At 44.9% G+C, this 25,685-nt stretch overlaps 1 protein-coding gene across 17 annotated transcripts in view; it reads right to left on the reverse strand.

Moving 5' to 3' along the window:
- FBRSL1 (fibrosin like 1) overlaps positions 1 to 25,685 on the reverse strand; it is a gene marked incomplete at its 5' end in the record, with an annotated part of 551,881 nt that overhangs the window by 165,963 nt on the left and 360,233 nt on the right. For all 17 annotated transcript variants that reach the window (XM_082325239.1, XM_082325250.1, XM_082325246.1 and 14 more), the window contains one exon: positions 18,626 to 18,655. In XM_082325239.1, coding sequence (XP_082181365.1) covers positions 18,626 to 18,655 — 30 coding nt within the window. The remainder of the gene's footprint in view (positions 1 to 18,625; positions 18,656 to 25,685) is intronic.

Raw genomic sequence — 25,685 nt, forward strand, 5'->3', positions numbered from 1 at the left:
GAAGAACTTGGATTCCTAGCCAACGTGTGAGGCAAATCCCAGCTTATACTCCATTTGAAACAGGCTCTTTCAAGGGGTGCAGGGCTTCTGCTTGGAAGTATGCCGAGGGAGGACCCTGGCCTGTATCCATTGACCTCTGATGACAGAGATTAGATAACAAGGGAATGGAAGTGCTTTCAGCAGTGATATTGTGTGCTGAGAGACATAATAAAAAGCATGTATCATGGCAATACTCAGCATATAAAATTCCCTGGAGAGATTACCCAGTGAGAAAAAACCGCTTTGGCATGCCCCTGTTTGGTACACTGATTTTCCTGACTTTCCTGGAGTAAAGAATACTTTCCAGTGCTCTACTGCTCTGAAAAATGCTACAGCCTCTGCGGACTCACAAAGAAATTTGCAGTTCCTGATGCTCAAGGGTCATTTCTAAACACCCCTTATTTTCTTCTCTTCAATGCTTTTCACACTCTGCTTTGACACAAAGCATCTGATAAAATAAGACCCAAAAGCTGGGGCACGGGAGAGGACGACATGCAGGTGTAAGAGCGGGCACATCTACGGCCACGTGAAAAGTATAAACAAAATCAAAACCAGTAAGGGAGTTTCTAAGGGCAAAGGATCACAGTAGCCTGTCTAGAGTTTCATCAGGCAAGTGCTCACAAGCCAAGATTCCTCATTAAAACAATTGGCTTTTATCATTTTTTGGGTGCTGTTACGTGACACAGCCCATAAAATTTGTGTAGGAGCCAAAATTTTGAGGGACAGACACTTTGTCAGCCTGTGCTTCCCAAAGCACTTGGGGCCTTTGTGGTGCAATATAAGTAACTCGGTAATCACTGCCGCTCAATACCCCAGTGAAGTCTGCAAACCAGAAACTGTGCTCTATTAGTGAGAAACAGGTATCCAAGGCAGGGTTCACTTCAAACAGACACAATTCCCTACGCAAAATACAAAGCTGTGCAAAACGTTGGAGTCTTCCTTCATTAGCTAAAGCTTTAGATCAGCTCCAGGTAGAGGAAACGCCATAGCGCTTGTAATACTCACACAGAGTTTTTGTCATCCTTCTGACCAAACCTGCCCGGTTTTACACTCCTTTCTTCTAACTGAACACAAATAAGATTACACCTTTGGGTTTGGGATTATTTCTAGTTGTGTAACTTTACACCTTTCACCTTGCTGTGTCTTAATGTCTCGCTTCCAAACTTTGCCCAGGTCGAAGATGCGTATAAACCTCTGCCCAGGAGAAAGCCCATCCCAGGTAGCTTCTACAGAAGCAGCAACTGCTGTCTACCTCCGCTGTGCCTGGTGGTGCCACTGGATGTAGGGTCTGCTACAAGCCGGGCATCATCCAAGCCATGGGCCCCAGCCAGGCACGGAGCCCAGAGCTGTTCTCCCTGCTGCATCTCCTTCACCCTGAGCAGGCAGAGGCGGCTGCTCTCAGGAGCAGCTCTTTCCCGTGCAAAGCTTTACTGAGCTCTGGAAACATCACAGCTGCCTTTGTGGAGCAGCTGATCCGCACAGGAATCCCAGTAATCAAATCATGGCGGTGGCTTCAATGCTATTCCCCCACCAGTGTACGAAAGGCCACCGGGCACGGATTACCTAGGACAATTTAATTATGTGCGAAAACAGCTGCAAAGCTTTATGGGGTTTTAGGGTTGTTGTTCTTTGGATAGGAGGGGGGAAAGGAGAAGGAATTAGACACAGAGTGAGCTGGCCAGGGGTGACCTGTGATGGCAGGGAAGCACACTGTCACACACACGAGCAAAAGATTAAGGACTGATATATACAGAGCCGTTTTTTCTCAAAGGGTTTGCTTTCCACGACTTGTCACCTGGAACAGGGTCGGCGCGACCCGCCGCGTCTCCCACACTCTTAGTGCCACCAGAGATGACCGCTCGTTTCCTGCGCACAACTCTCTATCAAATGAAAAGGCCGCTCGCCCACTATTTACCTACGCTTCCGTGTTAAGCACCATGGTGGTCTACAGGGAGGCGAGGTGTATGCTTGCTGATACTAGCTGGAATCTTAGCCATATTTAAATTAAAGAGAGTTTTATTACTGCCTTCAAGCAGGCCAGAGTTTCACCCATGAAAACACAGTGTCTGGAGAACAGAAGGTAGCAAAGTCGAAGGAAAAACTCCACATTATCTTTTAAACCACCTTGTCTGAGATATTTTGCCCTCCTTGATTCCATTAAAAGGTCTCCGTGCCTTGCAAAATCTCTGCAGAGGAAAACAAACCACTACAGAGAATACTTCACTTGGTATTAACTTTCATAAGGCACGATGAGAGCTCATCAATGCAGTCTGTAAGCTGGTTGATTTAAAGACTCCACCAAACATGTCTCACACAGGAATTACAATACATGTGGTATTTGTTTGTTTTTGTTTTTATTTCAATTTTATTTCTGGATTCTACTCTGCTCTGTAAGTTATTTTTCTTGCATGACAAGCAATATCCAATTATTCATGCACTGCCTTTTTTGTTTTGTTTTAAGTTGACATTTTGCCCAAGCTTAAGACCACAAGATGCTTACTAGAGCGGCCCTCCTAGCTTCACCGAGGTCTCCCGTACTGCTGGCTTTTGGACACTAGTACATACCAAACCCAATACACATACACCCAAGACACGCAGTTAGTGACATGAGCCACCACTTCCCCTCCACATGCATGTCTGCATTTTCTCTATCTATGCACAATGCCGTTTCCAACCTGAAAGCAATGCATTCAAGGAAAAAATATGTGTTGGTGTGATGGGATTTCCAGTGGAGCCTGAAAGACTTTGGTATCCCCAGACTATAAAGAAAGTCCAGAGAACAGAATGCTTAACATCTCCAGCCTCCTTTGAATTCCCAGCCTTACTGAACCCAGAATAAAGAAAGCCTGGCCCATAAGCAGGAATCCACTAATTAAAGAGAAATGGGGCTTATTTGTCTTGGTTTCTGAAGTCACAGTTCTCCACTTCTGAAAACACAAGTTTCTCACCAGTTCTTTTCCGCCCTAGGGCTGTGACCTAAGCAGCTTAAATGATACACAGATTTTGGTCGAAATCTGCTCCTTATTTACTGGACTTCAAATGTGCAAGCAATTACTGAATGGGTCTCGTTTATTGAATAAAAGTATTTAGGCATTATGTTTACAAAGGCCTAGAAACATTAAAATCTAGTGAAAAACAATTATTTTTACAGAATACATCTGCAAGCAATATGAAGTCATTTTGTTTTTGTAAATTTCTCCGTAATAGACTTATTGTTGATGTGGAAAATGTTCACATTGCAGCAGTGAATTATTTTGAAATGCCAAACTTAATAAAGGAGAAATTATTCCAAATAATATCACAACCCTTAAGGAAAAAAAAATAAAAAGCCAAAATACCAGTGGTTTCCTGACTAGTCAATCCTCTTCAGATTGGCAGACCTCTTCGGACTAATCAGGAAGAGTTAGACAAATAGTTACTTTATTACGGAGGCTGTCAAATAAATCAGAATCTGGCGAGCAACTGTTCCTGAGCCCTGCAGCCCGCCTGGCCGCTTTTCCTGTAAAACCAAGGCAGTTACAACAGCCCCACGTATGTGTGCGTTTGTCTGCGGAGCAACGTGTGGGCTTCAGGCCGCTAAACAAAACTTCTTCCAGATTTGGGCCAGCATTTTTCTTGGCTTCCCCAGGTTTTGTTGTGGAACATGGCTGAGAGAAGAAATGTTTTCTAACCAATTAATTCAAGTCACTGCTGTTATTTTTAATGGAGAGCTCTGAAGCTCAGCTCACAAAGGGTAATGAGAAAATAATGTTTCAAACAACATCATCAGAGGAATTAGGCCATGGACTTGAACTACATTATCCGACTCTTGCCACAGAGTTATTTTGCCCCCCAAATGTTTGCTCTTTACAGTGGCACGATGAATGGGAATTCTGCCGAAGGTACAAGCCTGAGACACGGCCACAACTGAAGGTCACAGAACAGCGAGCTTCAGCCATCAGCCGCCAGAAATGGTTGCTTGTGCCGCTACACCCCGGTCTCCAAACACGCTCCTAACGCTGGTAGGCTTCGTGTGTTTGGGAACGAGTGAAAACTGAGGTCTCGTTTCAGCAGGGCACTGGGGCACATTTAATCCGCTGCCCCACAGCACGTCAGCACGTATTTAAACTGATGCAGAGGAGACTTAGGTACATAACTAAACTTTAGCATTACTCAGTCATTCTGCTGCACAGAGGGAAGAAGAGTGCTGTGTCGAGAGGTAAGTAACAACATCCCCTTTTGCACCTCCGTTCAATCCATTTCGTGTTGGTTATCTGCATCGAACAGCATTGATTTGAAAGGCAACCACGGGGCAGAGGGAAGGCAAAAAGGAGACGGGGCAGGGAGGGAGGAGGGAAGTTGGAAATTCACATCCAGAATGGGTCTAAGGAACACTGGGGCTTGCAGTCCTGTTTGAAATGTTTTCGAGCACAGCTATTATACAGAATATATTCACCAGCTGAACAGCCAAGAACTGTAGCTGGAAGCTGCAAGACTGCCCAGGCAAGAACTGTACTTACGCCTGCCTCCTTTACATCCACGCCAACGCAAACTGGCAGCACTGACAAATCAGTTCAACACCAGTGATGTTACAGGCTTGCTAAGAAGAAGGGATATAATAACTTTTGAAGCTAATAAGATGGCTTAAAAACATCCTTTTTTTGCACTGGACCATATTAAAAGCAAGCAGCGCAGATGGACTTGCACCTGCTTCCAGATGAACGTGGCAGCTAGTGCAGTGCTATTCTTAATATGAATTATCTTTTAATACAGATCTGCTTTAGTTCTAATTGACTTTACAGTGCTACTAAAAATAACTATTCATCTGGCTGGCAGGCATGCTTCTCCACTTCCCCATGTCTCAATATGGACAAGGAACACTACAGGCACCTTGGTGCAAGTGGCGTCAGCCTTTTTCTCACCCAGAGCAGTTTTCTGCTCCCTGTGCCACTTTTTCCTCCATGGGGCCAATGGTGAACAACTGTCCCCAGCTGGCAGCAGAACTGCTGATCACTGGGATTTGTCTCCTAAAAGGAATTTATTTGGTGCAAAACCCACCCCCATGAATTTAGGTAGCTGTAGCCTATGTTGCCATTCCCACACGCATGTGTGAAACAAACACGCTGCCACAAAGCAAATTCAGCCGCTCCCCAACAGAAGCCCGCATGCCTGCGCCTACGCTGCCGCAAGCACCACGTAACCCGCTCCTCGAGGGAGCGGCTGGCTTGGATGAGGGAAACGCTGTGGACGTTGTCTACCTGGGCTTTAGTAAAGCCTTTGACACCGTTTCCCACAGCATCCTCCTGGAGAAACTGGCTGCTCCTGGCTTGGACGGGTGTACTCTTCCCTGGGTAAAAAACTGGCTGGATGGCCGAGCCCAGAGAGTGGTGGTGAATGGAGCTGAATCCAGTTGGTGGCCGGTCACCAGTGCTGTTCCCCAGGGCTCGGTACTGGGGCCAGTTCTGTTTAATACCTTTATCAACGATCTGGATGAGGGGATCGAGGGCACCCTCAGTCAGTTTGCAGAGGACACCAAGGAGCGCTGATCTGCTGGAGGGCAGGGAGGCCCTGCAGAGGGCCCTGGCCAGGCTGGAGCGATGGGCCCAGGCCACTGGGTGAGGGCCAACAAGGCTCAGGGCTGGGTCCTGCCCTGGGGGCACAACAACCCCAGGCACCGCTGCAGGCGTGGGGAGGAGCGGCTGGGAGCTGCCCGGCGGGAAAGGGCCTGGGGATGCTGGTCGACAGCCGCTGAACATGAGCCAGCAGTGTGCCCAGGTGGCCAAGGTGGCCAACAGCATCCTGGCTTGTATCAGGAACAGTGTGGCAGGTTTACACTGGATATTAGGAAAAATTTCTTCACCGCAAGGGCAGTCAGGCACTGGCCCAGGCTGCCCAGGGCAGGGGCTGAGTGCCCATCCCTGGAGGTATTTAAAAGATGGGTGGATGTGGTGCTTAGGGACATGGTTTAGTGGTGGGCTTGGCAGTGCTGGGTTAACGGTTGGACCTGATGATCTTAAAGGTCTTCTTGAACCTAAACAATTCTATGCTTCTATGATTGTTTTGACTAAACACAAATACATACACCAAGAAGCTGTCACTTCTTCCAACCTTGCTCTCCCTCTCCGGAGCCACCTTATAATTTGTTGCAGTTGCACAAGTGATGTTAAGAGTTCAAAGGAAACAGCCATCCAAAAAACATCTTGATACTCCACCACCTTGAAAGACACTTCTCTGATGAAGTTATGAAAACAGGCTCTAATGCCCCAGAAAGAATAAGGCTTTCAATGTAATACGTAAAGCTTTATGACTTTTTAACAAAGCAAAACCAAAACATATTCCAGTTCAGCTGAAGGTAATTATTTTTTCAGGAATCGTCTATCACCAGCAGAGACAGTTAGGGTGTAGAAGGCAAACATCCAAGGGTTGGTTTTGGCTGAGGCAGCACAGTTTGCCATCCAGACTCGCATGGACAGCAGTTAGAGCATAGAGCTGAACAAGGAGACCAGGAATTTGTGTCCTACCATGCTTCTGATTGCTTCACTGTGAGACCACAGGTAAGATGCATTTTCTCTGAGCCTCAGTTTCTTCAGTGGAAAATGCTAATAATGATGATCATTCAATTTCCTAACAGATTTTGGGTAAAACATGCTCACAAATAATTTCTGTGTGTTATTTGTACTCCAGGAGTGACCATGAAATGCTAGGTCATCTCCTCCACGGGAGGACACACTCACTGTCTTATGGATCCTAAAATGTAACATTTGCAGTAAATACAAACTACCACTAAATGCACACCATCCTATGTAGAGCATTTGGTAGACTTTGTGGGGAAGAACCACAGATTAGTCCTTGTAGGCAGCCTATCTTGTGGAGAAAACCACCAACGAGAGATTGCTGGCTTACAGCCCAGAGGCCAGCAGCACGGGCAAAGCAGAGGAGGTGCAAGTGATGCCGTCAGACAAAAACAGAGAGATGGGAAAAGGTAGCGTGGCGCAGGATCTTGAGAAGTAGGACACGAAACTCACATTTCACAAAAAAGGGGGACTAAAAACACAAGGATGGGAGTGAGACCTTTTTGGTGGGATATACAATGTCTTTTTTTGGGGACAAGCTCAATAACCATGATACAAGAAATTCTACTTTCTTCAACTTCACCTTCTGTGGGTAGGGTAAGGTTATCTAAAGATTTAAAGAGGGGAAAAGTGACTGCAGTCACTCAGTAACCAGGATCTGAGTGTCCATGATATATAGTGACATGTGTAACACACATTGGTCACTTCAGCCACCTTTGTGGCAATTAATAAAAAGAACAGACACTTTAAAATCTTTGTCGGTTATCAAAGGTTACTCTGCACTTTTATCCTCGCATGATACCCTTAACTCAGTTTATACATGAATGGGATCCCTTTCAATTTTAGGCTAATATTCTTTTATATTTATAATATTCAGGATAGCTACACATGCTTGATTACCTTTAAAACACTTATCACGATTCCATTTAAAAATAAATGAATCCCATTTAAAAGTGACTTGTCCCCATCTTCCTAGTGTTTATGGACAAGGACATATGGGGCTGATTTCTCTCATTATTAAGCAGCATGTCTGAGGCTTAAATCATTTAAATTATTCATTGACAGCAATTGGGCTACTCATGCAAACTCCCACTTACATAAGGAGTCCCAGTGACAGGACCAGTCAAGTGGATGAAGATGGCTGAACAGATTTTGGGATGCACTAAGCATCCACAGATGCTGCTAACTTTGGTTAGGGTGAGCAGTACTTTCGAAAATAGGGCCCCATCTTCACTAATAAATATAATTTAACTGGGACTTTCAACATGGTTATTCTGAATGCCATTTTCTTCAAAGGTTCCCACGACTGAGGTTCTGAGTGGTGATCACTAGTAGCTGAAGGACTACGAGTGATTGTGCACTGATCGCCACAACAAAGCCCAAGCCTGCTGCAAGACAGTTCTAGAGCGCTGTTACGTGGGACTTTCCTTTTCAGTGTGGGTTCAGGGCGCTCCTGACAGTGGCCAGGCACAAGGCGGGCATCTCTGCAGAACCTGGGCTGCGAAAGCTTCCATGAAGAACAAAGCTGACTCTAAACAGATGGAGAAAAGCATCTCCAAGCAGCAGAAACCGCCCATATGCAGTAGTATGAATACTACTGTCCCAGCAACAGTGAAATCTGAGACAGGAGATGGATAAATCAACTGCAGTGTTGAGCTTGGACTGTAACAGTCCGAATGACAAAGGCTGTAAACATTTAAAACTCTGCGATAAAGAGACTTTCCAGCCTATCGCAGACTACTCTGCTCTCTGACCACCCCACCGGTGGAAGACCTTGAGCTAACTGTTGGTGTGTTTTCAATCAGTGGAGTCAGAGAGAATAGGAATCATCCTTCATGGGAAAAAAAAGCTATGGTTATTCTTTGCAACATTTTATTTTTAATTAAAAAGGCATGCTTCTTGCTCTCTTCAGAACGAGCCCAAGGAACATTTGTAATCATTTTCAGGTCACATTATATTGTACATATTGCAGCCGATTTCACAGCTATGTGGGCAAATTACTGTTTTTCTGCACAACTAACTCACTATCAAGGTAACAGCAGACAGTAAGCACCACCAACACCTAGCGGTTTCCATGCATTTTAGGAAAACATGGCCTAGCTCTTGGAAGAAGAAACTTTCGTATTTCAGCCAGACCCCTCTTCCCTGCCCAGCCCCACCTCGGGGCCCCAGCACGTAGCGGACCTTGTCCCTATATGTGATCTTGATGGTAAAGATTTTGTTTTGTTTCTTTTTCCCCTAAGAGAGGCAAAAAGGTTAGTAAGTCTTTACACTCTCAGTTCTAAGGCTGTTAATATTTCACGTTGCCAGCAGGGAAAGGAATTAAAACTGCCAGTAGCTATCCAGATAGATTTTAAAATCCCCTTCCCTCCCCCTTCTCTCTGCCTCCCTCAGCTTCAGAGGATATTTTCCCCGCAAATTGGTTTTAAATTAAGGAAGGTGATGAAGGCAATGTGCCGTCTCAGCATTTTCCCAGGTGCACTTAATCTAATTTCATTAAGGAGATCAGGACAGATGATCGCTACAGTCGAAACATTAAGTCTGTCCATTTTTGTATAAAAAACCATTAAGTCTGTCAAAGTGTCGGCGGGTGGGCTGTTTATTATTGGAGATGAAGGCGCGCTTTGCTTCCCCAATAAACTGTCAGGAGTAGTAAACCACAAATTAAGTCAGCTGCTGCCAAAGATTTAGGCAAAGATCTCCAACTAATTTTGACACAGGTGTGGGAAAGGCCAAGGAAATAGAGGCCGTAAGTCGGTCTGTACCCTTTGGAAACGGAGCCTTTTGCGCGTGTTTGAGATAGCTCAATCTGACCCATCGAAGAGTGGAAGCCTGGGCATCAGCGGATACGACCCAGCAGAACTGCTGATGCTTCTGACACTCCCGGCACGGCGCTGACGGAGCCGTGCAACGGCGTGCACCGCAGAGCCCTAACCACAGAGTTTACCTTTGCTTTAACCTGCACTCATCCTGCCGGCACTCATCATCTTGTCTTATGCAGACAAGAACTCATAAAAGCTTCATTCAAGCCACTGCTCTGCTTTGAACTGATGCACAGCTTTGACTAAAATGTAAAATCACATTCCTCAGATAATCATACAGATATCGTACAAAATTAGAGGAAACCCATCAAAATGCTATGGAAGACTATTTAAAAGCCAAGAAAGAAATCAAGTGAAGCTTTCAGCTTACATTTTCAGGCACTACAAAATCAAATGTGAGCCATTTGCTAAGGGGAACACCTTACTTCTCAAGAAAAATGCAGTTGGGTAGATCTTGGTATTAAAGACCGTCAAGAAATGTTAAAAAGTATAAAATATTAACTGGAATTACACAATCTTTACAGTACATACCGAGAAATTAATAATCACTAATACGGAATCAGGAGCGATATTCTAGCTGGAGCTTCGTGATGAGGGAAAACTACCATGTTTGCAGGTGTGCTGCACGCTGCTTTGAGCACCAAGGGTGGGCAGGGCAGAGGAAGGTTCATTTTCCCACCCCAGGTGCAGCGAGGGGAGGAACAGAGCCCGCTCCGCTGGCAGATGCTGCCGCAGCGCTGCAGGGATTAGGAGGGAGCGGGAGAGGCGGGAGGAAGCCAGCCTACACCATGAAAAAGGACTGGCTCACCCCTGGGTAGACCCAGAGTTGAAGGCTCACAAGTGAACGAAAGACAAAGACTTTTCCTTGCTGCCTGGGAAGAACCGCGTGGAGCCGGTGTGTCCGTACCGCAGCCAGCACTAGAACCAAGGGGGGACCCTGCAGGGAGCAGAGGGAGGCTTATTTACAAACACTTATTTTAATCTCTCTCGCTGTGAGTTTTCTCTGTTTGAAAAGTACCTCACTTTGGTTTGCGCCTGCGGAAAGCTCTCTAGCTCTTTGGGACTCCTGCCCTGAGGGTGTACAGCAAAGGCTGGGCAGCACCAGCGGAAAGCTCCCCTGACTCAGGGTGCCATGGAAAGCCCCTTACTGATTTTGCAGACAAAAGCAGCAGTTGATAAGCAGCTGATAAGCGAAAAGAGCAGCTGATAAGCGTTAGGAGACTCACCTAGGCAAAAGAATACCCATTTCAATCATGACGCTTTAGGTAAGGGTGAATTCCCAAGCAAGGTCAGGCAGACATTACTTCTAGTGTTTCCTACTGATTCAAATGTTGTTGCTGCCTGTTACATATCTGGAAAACTCCTGTAGTGAAACCTAGTTCGGATTTTATTGCAAATTGGACCCAGAAGCAAGAACCATTGGAAAGCTACAAAACCTGAAGCTGACTCCAGGGCCATCCTTGAGTTGTCCCCTTCACGCCTGCATGGGAGGCACAGTGCTGCATGCTATGCTCTTCTACATTATTTAACCTGGTAAAACAGTTTTGGAATACAGTAATGAGAAACTTTGCAAGCCAAATGAGGGCCTGCAATCGCAGCTATTGGAGTATGCATCTTCCAAAATTCTCATCTTCTGGGCATCTTTAAGTTTAATTAAACCATTCAATGTAATTAACTGAATTGCCTAACTCAATTGCCAATTCCTGTCACCTGCGTACTATGTTCCAATCACCTTCCACGGTGTTACTGCCATTGCACAGGTAGCTCTTTGGATTTATGGCTACGCTATAATGGTGTTTCTTGATGTGGGCAGACAGCTGTACAAGATTGCTCTCTTTCCTCTTGCCTCAGATCTTAAAAGTTTCTTCACAAGGTCCTGGTAAAATAAGAAAATGCTCATGGATGGGGAACTGGAACAGGGAGATGTTAAACAATAGGGAAAGCAGAGCGCTAGGGACATGCCGACTGCCAGCGACAGAACTGGTATTATCCTGTCTTGCCCAAGAGCTCTCCATAAGATCTCTTCAGTCCTTTTATGTGAGTTAATGATGGATTTTTGTCAGCAAACTAGAAGGCTCTTCTCATTGTTTGCTCTGAAAATTTTTTTTCTACATTTTCAAGAATGAATATGGACACCACAGACTGTGATGACTCAGCTTGTTATATACAGACTAATGTACTTAAAATTTGAGTTTTTGTCTGGGTAAAAGAAAAACACAAAATCTCAGTAGGAGGGGAGAACATTGGTGCTGAAGCTTTGAGTCCGTTTAATTTTTTCAACTGCGTTCTTGCTTTACTTAAATACAAAGGTCAAGAAAGGCCATTATTACTAACACTTTTTACTGGCGTTGCAGACCCTCTTGTTGGGAAGAACAACTTGGAGGGCTCCTTTCCCTCTGGAAGGGCTTACAGGGCCTAACTCAATTGCCCCAAGTCTCAGGGGGAACCTTCGCCTGCTCCGTGCACATGGTGGGTGGAACGACGGAAGCCGAGGGCGTGCCAAGTCTCTCCCCCATCTGGCATTGCCCAAAGAGTGACTGAGTGAACTGGGTACACAGCGGGCTTGCAGGATGCCATTTTGCTGGTAAATCTGTTCACGGAGAATGATGAAATAAAATAAATTCACTGAGTGGTGAATTTTTGTCTTCCTGTACTGGCAACAACATTACGTTTGCCTGTTTACAGCACCCGAATCTTTCAAGGGCTGCAAGGTTACTTTAAATTCAATATTTTCATATTGTTTAAAAAAGCAGATCTGTTTTTAATAACAACACGCAGCTCATCTGTCAAACAGAGACTTTCTTCCATTAAGAGAACTAACCACCTTTACCCAGTTACTATTATATGAGTCAGGTTTCTCATTGGTTTTCACCCTACATCACTGGGTTTTCGGTCTGTAAGAATTAAACCTTAGACGAAACGCGGATTCTGTGCACATATATGCACGCACACATGTATATGCTATACTACCGCCTGGTGCTACGCCTGCAACACAGCCCAGGCACACGCTTCTGCAACTGCACTCAGCGCTGCTGTCTGTAAGCAAGAGCACACACCATGGTAAAAGGACACTTAAATACCGTCTGAAAACCCAGCTGGAAAGCAAGTGGAGACTTCTCGTTCTTAGTCACAGCTGAAAACTGTCATAGATTGAAGCTTAATGCTAACAGAAGTGCAAATACTGCCATGTGAAAGCCCTCGGTTCAATTCCATGTTTGATCTCTCCCTTCTGCTGCAACCAGTAAGAACTGGGATTGCTGGAGAAGTACCAAGTGTCATTTCTCAGAGAAAGGGACAATCTAATGATGGACAAAACCAATTTGGGGACCTTGGCCTGGGCACGCTTCAAAAATAGCAAATAACAGATTACCTGAAGTGGGAACTAAACTTCCAGCCTCGTGGAAACAACAGACTTATCAGATGGAACCCACTTTTTCCATTGCTAGATAAAATGTGAGGAGCAGGGGGAAAGAAGCCTCCAGCAACAGTGCTACCAATAATAGCCCCCGCGGACTGCAAATGAGTGGCACTGAGGGGTCCAGGGACTGAGGCTTATTCCAGCCCCGCGAGACGACACACTGATGTCGCACTGGTGCATTGGCAAATGAGGCTACGAAAGCAGGAGTGTAACGATGCAACAAAACACACAGAAATTTGGATCAATGTAGGATCTTTGGGAACAGGCACTGCGCAGTTTGACTTCCTCTCCCCCACTGAACGGCACCTCGACCTCCAAAGTCTTTCACAATCCTCTTCCCTGGATCTCACCTTCCTTGACCACCAGCTACCTGACGCGGCTCTTCCCTCCCCGGGCTCCAGCAGCTCCTGTCCGCTCTGCTCCTGCCGCTGTAACCGCTGCTGCGATTCTGAGCACTGTTAAGCCCATCTTCCCTGAACCCTTCCATCTGGTGTCAGGGGGCTTTATCTTATTTCTGGGTAATCTTATACACAAACACACGTACACAGAGTGACCACTTCTACTAGAGCAACTCCTAGATCTCTCTTCATCATTACATCCCTTTCTCCTGCTGCCTAAACTGTGATTTTTCCTGTGTGCTTGCAGACACCCTTCGAAGGTCAACACAGCTGAAACAGAAGTGCTAATTTCATCCCCCAGATCTTCCACACAGTTTACTCTCCTCATTGCTTCCACTCTTATCACTTCCACCTCTCACTCAAGCCCATAGCTCTCAGCGCTCTCTCTGACTCACACCGCTCCCTACATCTTGACATCCAACCTATGTTTAAGTCCTGTATATCCTTCTTCTCTATAACATAATGAGCATCCTCTGTTCATCCACACAACTAAGTTCTGGGTCAAGCTCTCACTACCTCACCTTTCAATTTTATCCTTTCCTCTGGTGATAGCAGATGTAACTGTGTCGTTGTGCCAAGGAAAAAGCTGCCAAAAGACCATTTTCCTAGTCCGTGGCTTTGCTCCCTACACAGCTTCCCACTTCCCAAATTGCAAACTATCACTCTTCATGTTTTGACTCTTTCACAGCTTACCTTTTCTTCCCAACACTGACACTCAGTATTGATGTAAACTCTCAGCTCTCACTGGTCCAACTGGATCGCCCCCTTGTTAAACTTTCAAATAAACACCTCCCTACCACTTACCACTGTGCCTTTCGCTAGAGAATAACCTCCCATTCATGGTCACAAAGCTACCTGATTTTCCCTCTCAAATGACTCCTAAAACCCTCCTCTTTACCTTAATACGTGCAAAACCAAAGCTGGACAACGAGGCTGCTGACATACTGAAACAGTGCTGCTGCTAACACTGTGCTCCCATTTATCTGGGTCCCTTCACTGTCTCTAATCTCATCCTTAAGCCACGAGCTGTTCCGCATCCACACGGCACACGGCAGGATGGGAACCCAGCCCGCGGCGGAGCGACCACAGCACTACCGTGCTGCTCTTCTCCGATGCATCAAGTGCTAAACCGCACCCGCTCGTGCGCTGCTGCGCGCTTCCAGGCACCTACTGGGACTCCGAAATTAGCACAGCAAACAACAGCATGGCAAGGCTGAATTCACATCGCTGCGAGCAGGGCCCAATAAACTCACTGTGCTGTTGCAGAAAGTAGTGTGAAAACACTGCCTTAGAAACCTGACTTCAAAACTTTTTGCTTCCACCTTGGATATAGCTTTACCAGTCTCAAAGGTTGCTTGCTATAGCTAAAACACAAACTACAGTACAAATATGCGGTAAATACTGATTCAACTTAGAAATAGTGTCATTTTTTGTACATCTTACTTAGCACCACATTAAATGAAGGAATTCCTGATATCTAACCCCTGATTTGGAGAGCTCGCTTACACTGCGGGGCCATGTAATTAAGCTGACAACCCACAATTTTGCACACAGCAGACAGAAGTCCAAGACTAAAAGAACATGAACACTGAATTACTTTGAAAGAAAGAAACGGGCTTTTTTTAATGCAATCTTGAACACTGTTATTAAAAAAATGAGAGCAACATTTTGGAGTAACGAGCAGAGATTACTCATTCCCTTGTTTTACACAAGTTGACTTTTGGCTTTCTGCAGAACACCATTTAACAGAGCACATTACCAAGCTGCTAGCCACTTTTCACAGTGATGCTAAAGCAGGTAAGAGACAATAAGTGGAACTGTTGATGGTTTATATTACTCTATTATGTTAATGTTCACTAAAGTATGCCATAAGCTCTCTCATTACATGTGTATAAACCAATTCTCTGTGGTGTTATTCCTGTGCTAAATGCTATAACTACATAAATCTTGAATTAATGGAGACTTTATAGTTCCTGAAAATGAAGGGTAATTGCTATCTGTTAATGCTGTTGTTGCTATTAAAGGAAGTATATATTTTCAGTAACAATGTTTATGGACCGTGAGCCTCACATCGCAGCTATTGCACAGTGCGGAGATAGTGTAATACGATTATCAGACGAACTCCCTTTCTCTCCCTCCTCCCTCGCAAAAAGCACAGTATCATTTCCACGGCTTCACCAAACTACCCTGCAATTCTCCGAACAGTTGCAGAGTCCAAACCGGTGTCCTTCAATGAACATACAGTAACAGAAACAGGATTTGCATTTCCATCTCTGGCAACGCGTGATTTGCTACGTTTCTCGCTTGGTTAAATGGCTGGACAGCTCACTTTATTAGTTTGGGTATTTTGAACAGTTCTTCGAGAAGTGTGTGGTGACAGAATGATAGGTGTGAGAAAGTATCATCCCACTTACTTCCTTTGAGATTTCAGCAGTGATGCAGAAGTGAAAGGCTATACTTGGCCAGAGACAGTTCTCAGAAAGTAGATGGGATGGACACGTCCCCAGCCTTGAGCTCCTGTTCTCCGATTATTAAAAACAGCAGCGCGCTGTCTGGAAACAGTCTCACAATCTGCTGTGAAGCTGTACCTTGCACTAAAGCAACGGCTCCTCGATTCTGATACACCGTACGTATGACTGACTATGCTCAATCACTTTTCTCCCTGGAGTCCTGCATGACACTGCACAAGGTTGCAAACCAAAACCATCAGGAGTGTGTTTATATTTTTCAGTGCAGTGAGGGTAAAGCCTTAATTTTACTCTAACGTCTATGTTTTAAAACATTAAGAGCTCAATAGCCCATATACCTATGAACTAAATAAATAGTGGCTAATTAGTAGCATGGTACAGAGAGAAGTAGGAGGTGGAAAATTTCAGTTTTGCTTCTAGCTCTGTCACTGACTCAGTTTGTACTTGTACAGGAACTTCTTTTTTTGTCTGCTTCCCTCATGAGTTATATACAGACGACAGTGATCCGCTGTTTATGACTAACAAAAAGTGTTATGCAAATCAAAAGTACATTAGTAATTCCTGCCCTGCCCTTCATTAGCGCCAGCGCGCGTAGGTGTACCTAGAGAAAGCTGCTTCTTGCTGACCAAGCAGGAAAGCAGGATTGCTCTGGAGCGCTGTGAAACGAAGCTGACCCGTCATGTAATTCGGGAAGGCTGATGCTGGGCTAGACAGTATGCCGAATACTCCATCTGGCTGCAATGGCCAGAGCGCGTTATTAGAAGACGCATTTTTCCAACACATGGAAGGGGGAAGAAACACTCCTCAGTGCAATCCCTCAGGACACTCATGCCAATATTTTTACAGCTCCTTGTTGCATCAGCCAGGTTAAGTTTTAGACAAATACGGAACGGGTTTCCTGGGGAGCATAGTATGCCAGGTATCAACAGAGAGAGAGCGCCAGGCTGCCCTTGTGTTCCCCAACTGGAAGGCAATGTTGCATTTACATTATCCCCACGAAAGGTTTGAAGCCTCTGCACTTCAACCTTGGTGAGTTTACACGCGTGTGCACGCGTCTTTGCTGACAAGAAAAGCAACCCTACTTAATTCTAGAGACCTATTTAATAGAACCGATGTCATGTCTCGTGTCTCTACAGATCAGGCAAGAGATAGAAAGATGATGATCTGGTGCTGCTCTCCTTATGATGAAAAGAAATGTTATTCTTAAGGTGGAGTCACCTTAAAGAGAAGGTAGCTGGGAAATATGTGAGCCTAGAAGGTCAAATTGCAGTTATAGATATGTAAAGAAATGCCATATTAATGGTAAGGAACACTCTAACAGCCTTTCATTTGCTGTAAAGGACAGTAAGTTACCAGCCAAACACAATGCAGCTTCCTCTGAAGGTAACCTCAGATCCCACATTCTGAAAGCTAATCAATGTTGCTCAGATTTCAATTTCTTCTCTACAAGGTGAAGTCAAACCTAATCTAACAAACGTCAGTCTCAGATGTAATGCTGCTAGCTGGGTCTACCAGTGTAATTTAGATAATCATTAATAGCATAGCTGTATAATAAAACTACATGTCACTTACAACTTCATCTGAGGTTTGACTGGCAGATCTTTAAACAGTTTTCTAAGTGATTGCTTTTACTTTCTTTGATTGGGCAGTCTAAGAAATGTTTTAACCCCATGGTATCTAAGCTTTTAGGGAATAATTTTTCACCCTCACCACCCCTGCCATCAGCTCTGCTGCTGTGTAACCTTGTAAGAAACAGAACTCAGGGGGCGGGGGTGGTTTCAGGGAGTGACTATACATACATACACATATATAAAATAAAATAAAATAAAATAAAATAAAATAAAATAAAATAAAATAAAATAAAATAAAATAAAATAAAATAAAATATGTACAGTATCTTTCATTCAACTTATATATGATTTAAATGTTTCTCTTCAATCAAGCCTTCATCTCAAAACACAGCTTTTGCCATACTCCAGGGATATCTGATGGGATTTTTAGAAGAAGGAGTTGAAGAAACCTTAATGCTTCCCAAGCTCTAACAATATTAAAAAAAAAAAAAAGAAAAAGACTTAACCAGAAGAAGCTTTTAGTGTAGTCTCTTGAACTCATGGTAACCTCCGATGTATGGCTGCAGCCAAGAGTGCTGCCAAGGAGACAGGGCTATCTGAAGTCAGCCTTTACTTTTGTAATGCTGATCCAGTAGAAACCTCCGTGCCACAGCTTCTCATGAATGAATGCAAGAGACTGGACAGCCGAAATATAATAAAAGTTTGATGAAGATCTAACCTGAGACGGCCAAGTTTGATCTGCCAGAAGAGCAGTCAGCAAGGGATACTCAAGTCTTTTATACATTTCATGCTTAAAAGCGTGGCGCAACTGTTGCTATGTAGTGGGACTCTGTTTCGCTTGCAAAGGTGGCACAAGAAATCCGTACACAAACCCACACAGCTACAACCTTTTAACGACCAACCTCTGTATACAAAAGGCGGTCAGAAAAATCATTGCATGCAACATGACAAAACACTCCGTGACAGTTACCACACCGCCTTTGAGGGTAGGTACCAGTTGTCCCATCTTCTAAACTGACTACAAAATTGACACCTTCAAAGGTTACTATAAATACAATACGGGCTCCTGACAAGCTATCAGAGGAGGCTTCCTCTGAAACAGCACTAACGCTACGACTCGGGTCTCAGCAAATGCTCACATAATAATCTATTATGTTAATGGCAGGTTCTTTTCTGTAAACAAAAACTAGTGAAGATCACAGAGTACCTGATCCAATGTTTTTTCATTCAATTATAGGTATTTTTAAATTTGACATGAAGACTGGAGCAAAAATATTATTTTCAAATTCATTCTTATTTTGACTATGAGGGCACTTCCAAGCTAGTGAAGCACATGAAAGAAGAAAATGCAGTCTTACCTTATCGTCAATATCGCTCTCGCTGTCACACTGTGGATTAGAGAGAGAGAAAAAGATTTTGAGAAACACCTTTATGTACAGGGATCTTTTGCATCATCCTCTTAAATCTTTAGGATAGCTGTTTATGATGTTCTCAGTTCAATGAAACACACTTTCGATGTTTGCAGTAATGCCTTTTCGATTGCTAGCATAAACCAGACAAAGCCAATTTCTCTCTTCTTATACAAAAATATGCTATACTCTTACTTGGATAGGGGGAAGCGAACTTTAAACAAATAAGACAATCAGCGATGCATTATAATAACAACTGTAACATGAATACCACAACAAAAAGCATGCCTTTTTATCATCCCAAATTGTGGAATATATAGTAACAGTTTTGCATTGCTTCACCTTGATAAGCACTTTGTCATCTAACAAGGAAACTGTGAAACTGGCAATCAATTTCTAATTTAATGAGTGGTACCAAGAATAGTAATTAAAATACATCATAAATTCTGGTACATTTTTTAGTTTGAATTAGATCATGATCCCAGGAGGAAGTGTTTACTTAAAAGAGTTTTAGAGTGTCATCTCTTACAGCCTCTGAAAATGAAATGCTCTATTTTCACAGCACAAATGATGGGAAGACAACTTGAGCACTGAGCATTTCAGGACGTGCACATCTTGTTGGCTGGTGCTGAGAAAGATTCACAATCGGGAGCAAAACCGAATCTCTTGGTGTCTGTTACGCTGACAGAAAGCGGCCAGTGCATTTTATAGCTTTTGTGCCCAACGGGAATTTTCTCCTTCAGCCAGCTGCTGATGGGGATGGTCCGGGTGGGCTTCCGTAACTGGCGGCACCCTATCGAGCTCACGGGTTCAACAAGAGGGGACTCTGCAGGCCAGCAATGGCAAGCTACAAATGCGGAAACGGTCCGTGAGAATGCACGTGCTTCAGCATCATGAATGTAGAAGAAGGAATAGATCTGTGTGGTCATTTTGTCCAGCTCCTGCTCGTCACGGAGCCGGGGGGGATCTCTCCTGTCACATCCTTTTATCCTAAAGTTATAAGGCAGAAATTTCAGCTGTTACAGTCTTAGTTTTCTGCAGTTTTTTGAGACTATTTAACCTCTTCTTCTTCACATGAAATGATTGACCCCAAACACTTGAGGAACCTTTTACTCTTAAATTCTCTGAAACACACCAAGCACAGGGAGGATGAGGATACAGCGGAGGGCTCTCCCACAGTGATCCTGCAGTGAAGACTGCTCAGCTTCCCAGCTGACTCCTCGTTTCCATTTAACTGCAGTGGAAACGCTTGGTTTAAGGAACCTGTTTTTCTATAGTCCTGACTAAGCAGAAGTCTTTTTCTTTCACAATGAAGCCGCTTTACACTGCCCCACCTGATCCACAGCACGTTTTTCACAGAGAAATCCAACTGTTTCGAAGGATGGGCACAGCTCTAATTGTATCTGTAACTGTTCTGGGAAAAAAAGAACCTGAAGCAAAAATGGAAGAAATTACAGGAAGGCAGGACACTGCGCTGCAGGGGCCGGGGAGCAGCGGGTGGGCAAGTCCTATGGGAATAACCAGGGTTATTGGTTATGACTGCATTAAGCCCTAGCCAATTACTTTGTGCACGGAAGGCAAGACCGTCAGATAGCCACGTCTTTAGCACATGCCTTCTCACAAGCCGTTTGTGCCTTCGTTGGGGACTTCTATTCCGTCACCGAGATTTATGAAAATTATTCTAGGAAACACAGTTTCTGTTTTTTCACAAGCCAGACATTCAGATCAAAAGTAAAATCAGTCCCGATAAATCAGCAGCAGCAGCCATTTGCCGACTCTCCCAAACCCGTGCCATGCAACCATGAACAATTAGAAGTCTCTGCTCCGGGCCTGGAACAGGACTAATTTTCCATCACCACTGAGCCACGCTGAAACAGATTCACTGGGCAAAGGCTGCCCCAGTACCTGCTGCATTTGCGCTTGCACAAGACAGTGCAAACTCACGCTGACAAAGCAACACATTCATCAAAAACAAGGGGGGGGAGATGCAGTCACAGCAGTACACTTGTTATTATTTACATGCTCCTGAGAAACGCCAGCTGACCCAAGGGAAGCCTTCCACCTCCACCCGGGGGGCTGAAATCAAGTCAGAATGCTACAAGGAGGGTGCATTCCCCCAAAGTACTACCATAATTGAGTGGGTCACGAAGACCATGTTATTCTACCCTTTAAACCTGGTCTACGCTAAAGTATCCTACGTTACCATTTTAATCATTGCGCTCGTTCAACCTGCACACTCATATTCTAGAGGCAGAATGTTTTGATGATGTGATTCAACCTCCACAGTTCAGACTAAAGCATGTTACAACGGAATTACACCTATCACAAAAATGGCATAAAAATTAGTTAGTACACCCAGCTCTGCGTTGCTTAAAATTGTATGCTTAGGCAACACCAATACAAATTTTAATTCTTACACGGACTTAAAGGATGATACACGCAAGTAATAAAAAAATTAAATAAATTAAACTCAGAAATATATTGAGTAGAAAACACTCAAAATTATCATTAAAACTCAGACGCTTTTACCTGTGAGGCCTGGTTTAATAAAACCACAGTACTGTAAACCTTAATAAATTTAGCTTAAAAATATTTGAGAGCCGATGTAAACAATTTTGGGGAACTTTAGTAACCATTATTATTCAAATACAACATAGTATTTTAGTCTTGCTCTCTGTTTTTGTAACAAAACTTGTCTTCCTATTTCTTACTGCATTATGATATTTAAAAAAACAGAGGACAGGCTTTTTCTTGTTGAAAGCAGATTTGACCTCAAAAATTTGTATGTCTATAATGAGTATAAAAACCTAGTACAGATGGTTTGCATTACTGAAAGGTGCAGAATTGCTTTATTTAGATGCCTAATTTTGCTTTGTACTGATATGCAACTTTGCCTCATGTAGATCAGTGAAAGTCGCAAAAAGCCAGTGAACCATCAAATCCACATGCTAAATTTTATAAACAGACATACGAATGAAGCAAACATCTGCTCTCTGAGTATACATTTTTCCCCATTCAGGATCTGTAAATACTCCATAATTAATTGTTTTTAAAATGGAAAGGACAGCAAAGAATTTTGTTTCATTTTAGATTATATCTTTCTTACTTTAATCATGACCGCATCAGTCCTGCAACTGAAGAAGCCAGTGGGGCTGCGGATGCAGATCCGCATGCAAACGTAGCTCTGTGCGGACACGGAGCCCACCGTGCAGCTGCGACTGCAAGCCGGCTGCTTTAAAAGCCGTATTTCTGGCAGCAAGTTGCATAATTTCTCGTTTGCCTTACGAAAGAGCTGTCCTCTCCCACCTCTCCCAGCCGCGTAGGGCTCACTCGTGCACACCAGCTGTCCCCGTATCGATTCCTACCGCGTGGCTTTTAAACCGCCAAAATACCACATCTCAACCCACGTGAGAACGAAGTCCCAAACTGACCCAAAGCTACTAAGCAGTCTACATGATGAGAGACTGGGGGGAAGAATTAACACACCATTATTTATAAAATTTGGACTTCTGCTTAACATACAGCATCCTGGAAAACGGAGCTTGAGACTCATGGCTACCAACCACGTTAATCTCCCACCGACTCCTGAAGAAAATACCTCAGCTTTGGTGGAAAAAACCCCCAAGCTTCAGAATTCGCTTAGGTTTTCTTCTTTTTATGTTAAAGAAACAGGCTCCCACATTCGCATTGAAAAACAGGAACCCACAGGCTGCTGAACACGCAATGGCACCGAGAAAAACAACAACAGCAAAACCAAACCCGCCCGGAGAGATCTGCGAAAAACAGAACCGCTGTTGACCCCTTCCCTTCGGGGGTGCTGTTAAAAAACACGATTTGAACGGGCTGGTTCAGTTTCTGTGGTAACAGCCTTCAGCCTCCGCGCACCCGCTCCTCTCCAGCCTCCTCGCCTCCGCCGCCCGCCCCTGCAACGCCCTGGGTCGACAAAGAGAGACCGAGGCTGGTGCGTTGCATCGCCGGGATGTTGAAATGAATAATGAAGTTCGTAAGAGAAACTTTGGTTTGTCCCAGAGGATTTTCTGTGTCTTAAAAGACAACTTGCTCCGGCCTGGCGAGGAGGAGGCCGGTGGCGCTCCCCTAGGAAGGCGGCGCGGGCCAAGGCTCCTCAGCCACCCAGCCGGCCTCACCTCCCACGCAGCTGTTGTCGGGGGACAAAAGCCCTTGTCAAAACAAAAAAGTTAAAGAAAATGTGGAGAATGGCAACTGTTGACAGCTACGGGGGCTCATTGAAAGACAAAAGCTTCAATTACCTGGATTTTTCTAAAGGCCTGTTAACACTCCTGGTCTATAAGCGAAACTGTAAACAGCCATTGTGCTGGGTTCATAAAGGCTCCTAAAAGGATTATTCACTGGGTTGTGCCAATTGGCTCTCAATTCCACCAAGAATGTTTGCAAAGCCGACCCCTAATTGTGCTGCTTTTTGGAAACAAATTCTTGCAGTGACAGATTCCAGCCAGAAAAAGCCTCCCGTGAGGTAAGGTTAAGCAGAAACAAGACGTAACGCAGGTAGCATCGGCTCGGTGCGCGGCAAAAAGGCCTTGCCCCTCCCTCCTTGCCCCTGCGGCCCGCGGAGGAGGACGCGCGTTGTGCAGACGCGGGCCCTCGGCCCGGCCAGACCAGCGGCCAGCGGCCCGTGCTCCCGATGGAGCTTCAGGCTCCGGATGAAGTAGGGAGTGAAACAGCAGGAAAAGCTGGCGCTTTCCTAATCTCCACCTAAGCAACAGCAGCAACCCCACCATCCCCTCCGTCCCACCCGTTCCCCTGTTGCACCCAAAAGACCTGAGGAATCAGAGACAGAGCTCCCATCTGTATAGACTAGGCCCTGTGGCTTCCTTTTTTTTTTTGACGGCTGAGGTGGAAATTCACATTTCAAGGCCCCCCTCCATCATGCCTTTCCCACCAGGCAAGGAGTTACGATGCGTTCCAGCCCTTGCTTGTACAAATGATCTCAACAGGGAAGAAAGATGGACTTGTGGCTACTGTAAAACAGAGGCAAGGGCGTATATGGAGAAGGGCCTTCTCTTACCGTGGGGATGTAGATGCCACCAGTAGCACACCTGCCTGCACTGAACTGAAACTAAACCTCTAACCCCTCCCTCATCCCAAACAAGCTGAGGTTGAAACGGGAAATACAAACATTACCCGCTGTGGTTCGCCTGACATACAAGCATAAATCAGATCACTCCACACAACAGCGTCACTGCAAATAAAGCTAGATCTCCGCTACAAAGGTTTTCTGGTGGACCGAGAGTCAGAGCCGTTCAGTAGCGTCATCGCTGGCTCCACCGCAGCATTCAGGCAATTAGCACAGCTGCAGAGCGTTTTAGCCATGTAAGTTCAGGTTTTCTGAGTGCAGAAGGGGAGCAGGCCTGGAATGAGCTATGCATAGATCTTTCCAAAAAAGCAGCATCCGCAGAAGCAGCATGTAGGCTCTGTGCTCCGGGACACCTCCACGGGCACCAGGCTCCTTCCAGTCTATATTAAAATTGTTTGTACTGTGATTCTGGATGGTTTCCGGTGAGTTTAAGAATCATGAAAACATCCTTTGACTCTTTTCTTACCCGCAACGTTTTAACTTCCAGATCACCCAGTTTTTCTTCACAAAATAAAAGCGCTACGGTAATGAACGTGAATCAGATATTCACATAAACTGCCTCATGCCAGGAACGAGAGCTCCAAGAAACGAAAACAAAAACAACCCAAGTCTCGCAAGACTGCAACAAGACGGGCAACACTTGGGTGTTAAGTCATCGGTTAGGTGCAGAGAAACACTCTGTTATCTGAAATGGGGCCACATCCTCCAAGCTTTGGAGAATTGCACAGAAGTCACCTCAGCTTATCCACGTGAACGCGGTATCTCCTATTCCACCCAAAACCAGAGGTTTATGATCCAGGTTGTGCCTACACAGCCTCAAGGCTATAGGGCCCCGTTGTGCCAGCCACTGTACAGCACAGAAATTACAGGTTCCTGCCCAAACAGCTGACAGAAAGGCTTGTTTTTTCTTTGCACACAAACACACATACCTACAGATATTATTTATATTACGATTAAGCAGAGGGTGATAGACAGCTAAGCTAGCCATGTGAAAAAAACAGATCCCAGCCTGGAGGGACATGTAATCTAAGCAGTCTACCTGCAACTAAAATTGTCTGGGGAAGCGTAAGGCTGAGAGAAGAGGAGGCAAAAATATTAAATATACCGCCTATAATATTACAATGCAAGCTGGCAGGGTAGAATAGAGATGTAAAAAGTTGCATAGAATATATGAACAGTGTAGATGCCTGCACCCACTCACACAGTCCCAGAGGATGGCCATGTTACTGCTATCTTCTTATTTCCAACCATATTTAGTTACTGAACTTTCTTTTAATAGCAAGGCTCGGGGAAGCATTAGGCTTAAATCCCGGTTTGTTAATGTTTTCTTTTAAAGGAAGAAGCAAAAGCAAGCCTACTTTTCAGAGCCCTCCTCCTCCGCCTGCCCTCTGCGCTAACTTCCAGGGAGCAGCCCGCAGCAGCGGCGCGCACGGATGCGCGCTTGTGTGTGCAGGGGGAGGGCGTTGTTTCCTATTAAGTCTGGCATCGGATTCATGTCTGCAGGGGCTTGCTTAAGATGATAGGAAGAGAGAGTTTTATCATGAGCCAGACTGACAGAAAAGCCTGCTAATGGGACTTGAGGCATACACAGGAAAGAAAGTGCCAAAACATTAAGCTACCGCCAAGTGTCAGAGGGCCACTGATTTATTGCAGCAATTTTGCCACTGTGTCCTTTATAAGGTCCCACAAGTCCTTCCTCCTGGCAAGAAGCTGTGAGCTGCTGCAGCTCGGGGAGAAGTTTAGATCCAGAGCGCAGAAAGTGTCCAGGCGAGAGGCGGGGGCCGGGGGAGGACGGAAATCGAATGTTGACTTGAACTTGCCCCAGGCAGCAGAGTCCTCTTAGCTCCGCTGCCTCCCTGACAGTTTGATGAAATGAGTCAGGGCCTCCCTATGGCT

The sequence above is a fragment of the Platalea leucorodia genome (genome assembly GCF_965183815.1).
Source record: "Platalea leucorodia genome assembly, chromosome: 12".
Lineage (NCBI taxonomy): Eukaryota > Metazoa > Chordata > Aves > Pelecaniformes > Threskiornithidae > Platalea > Platalea leucorodia.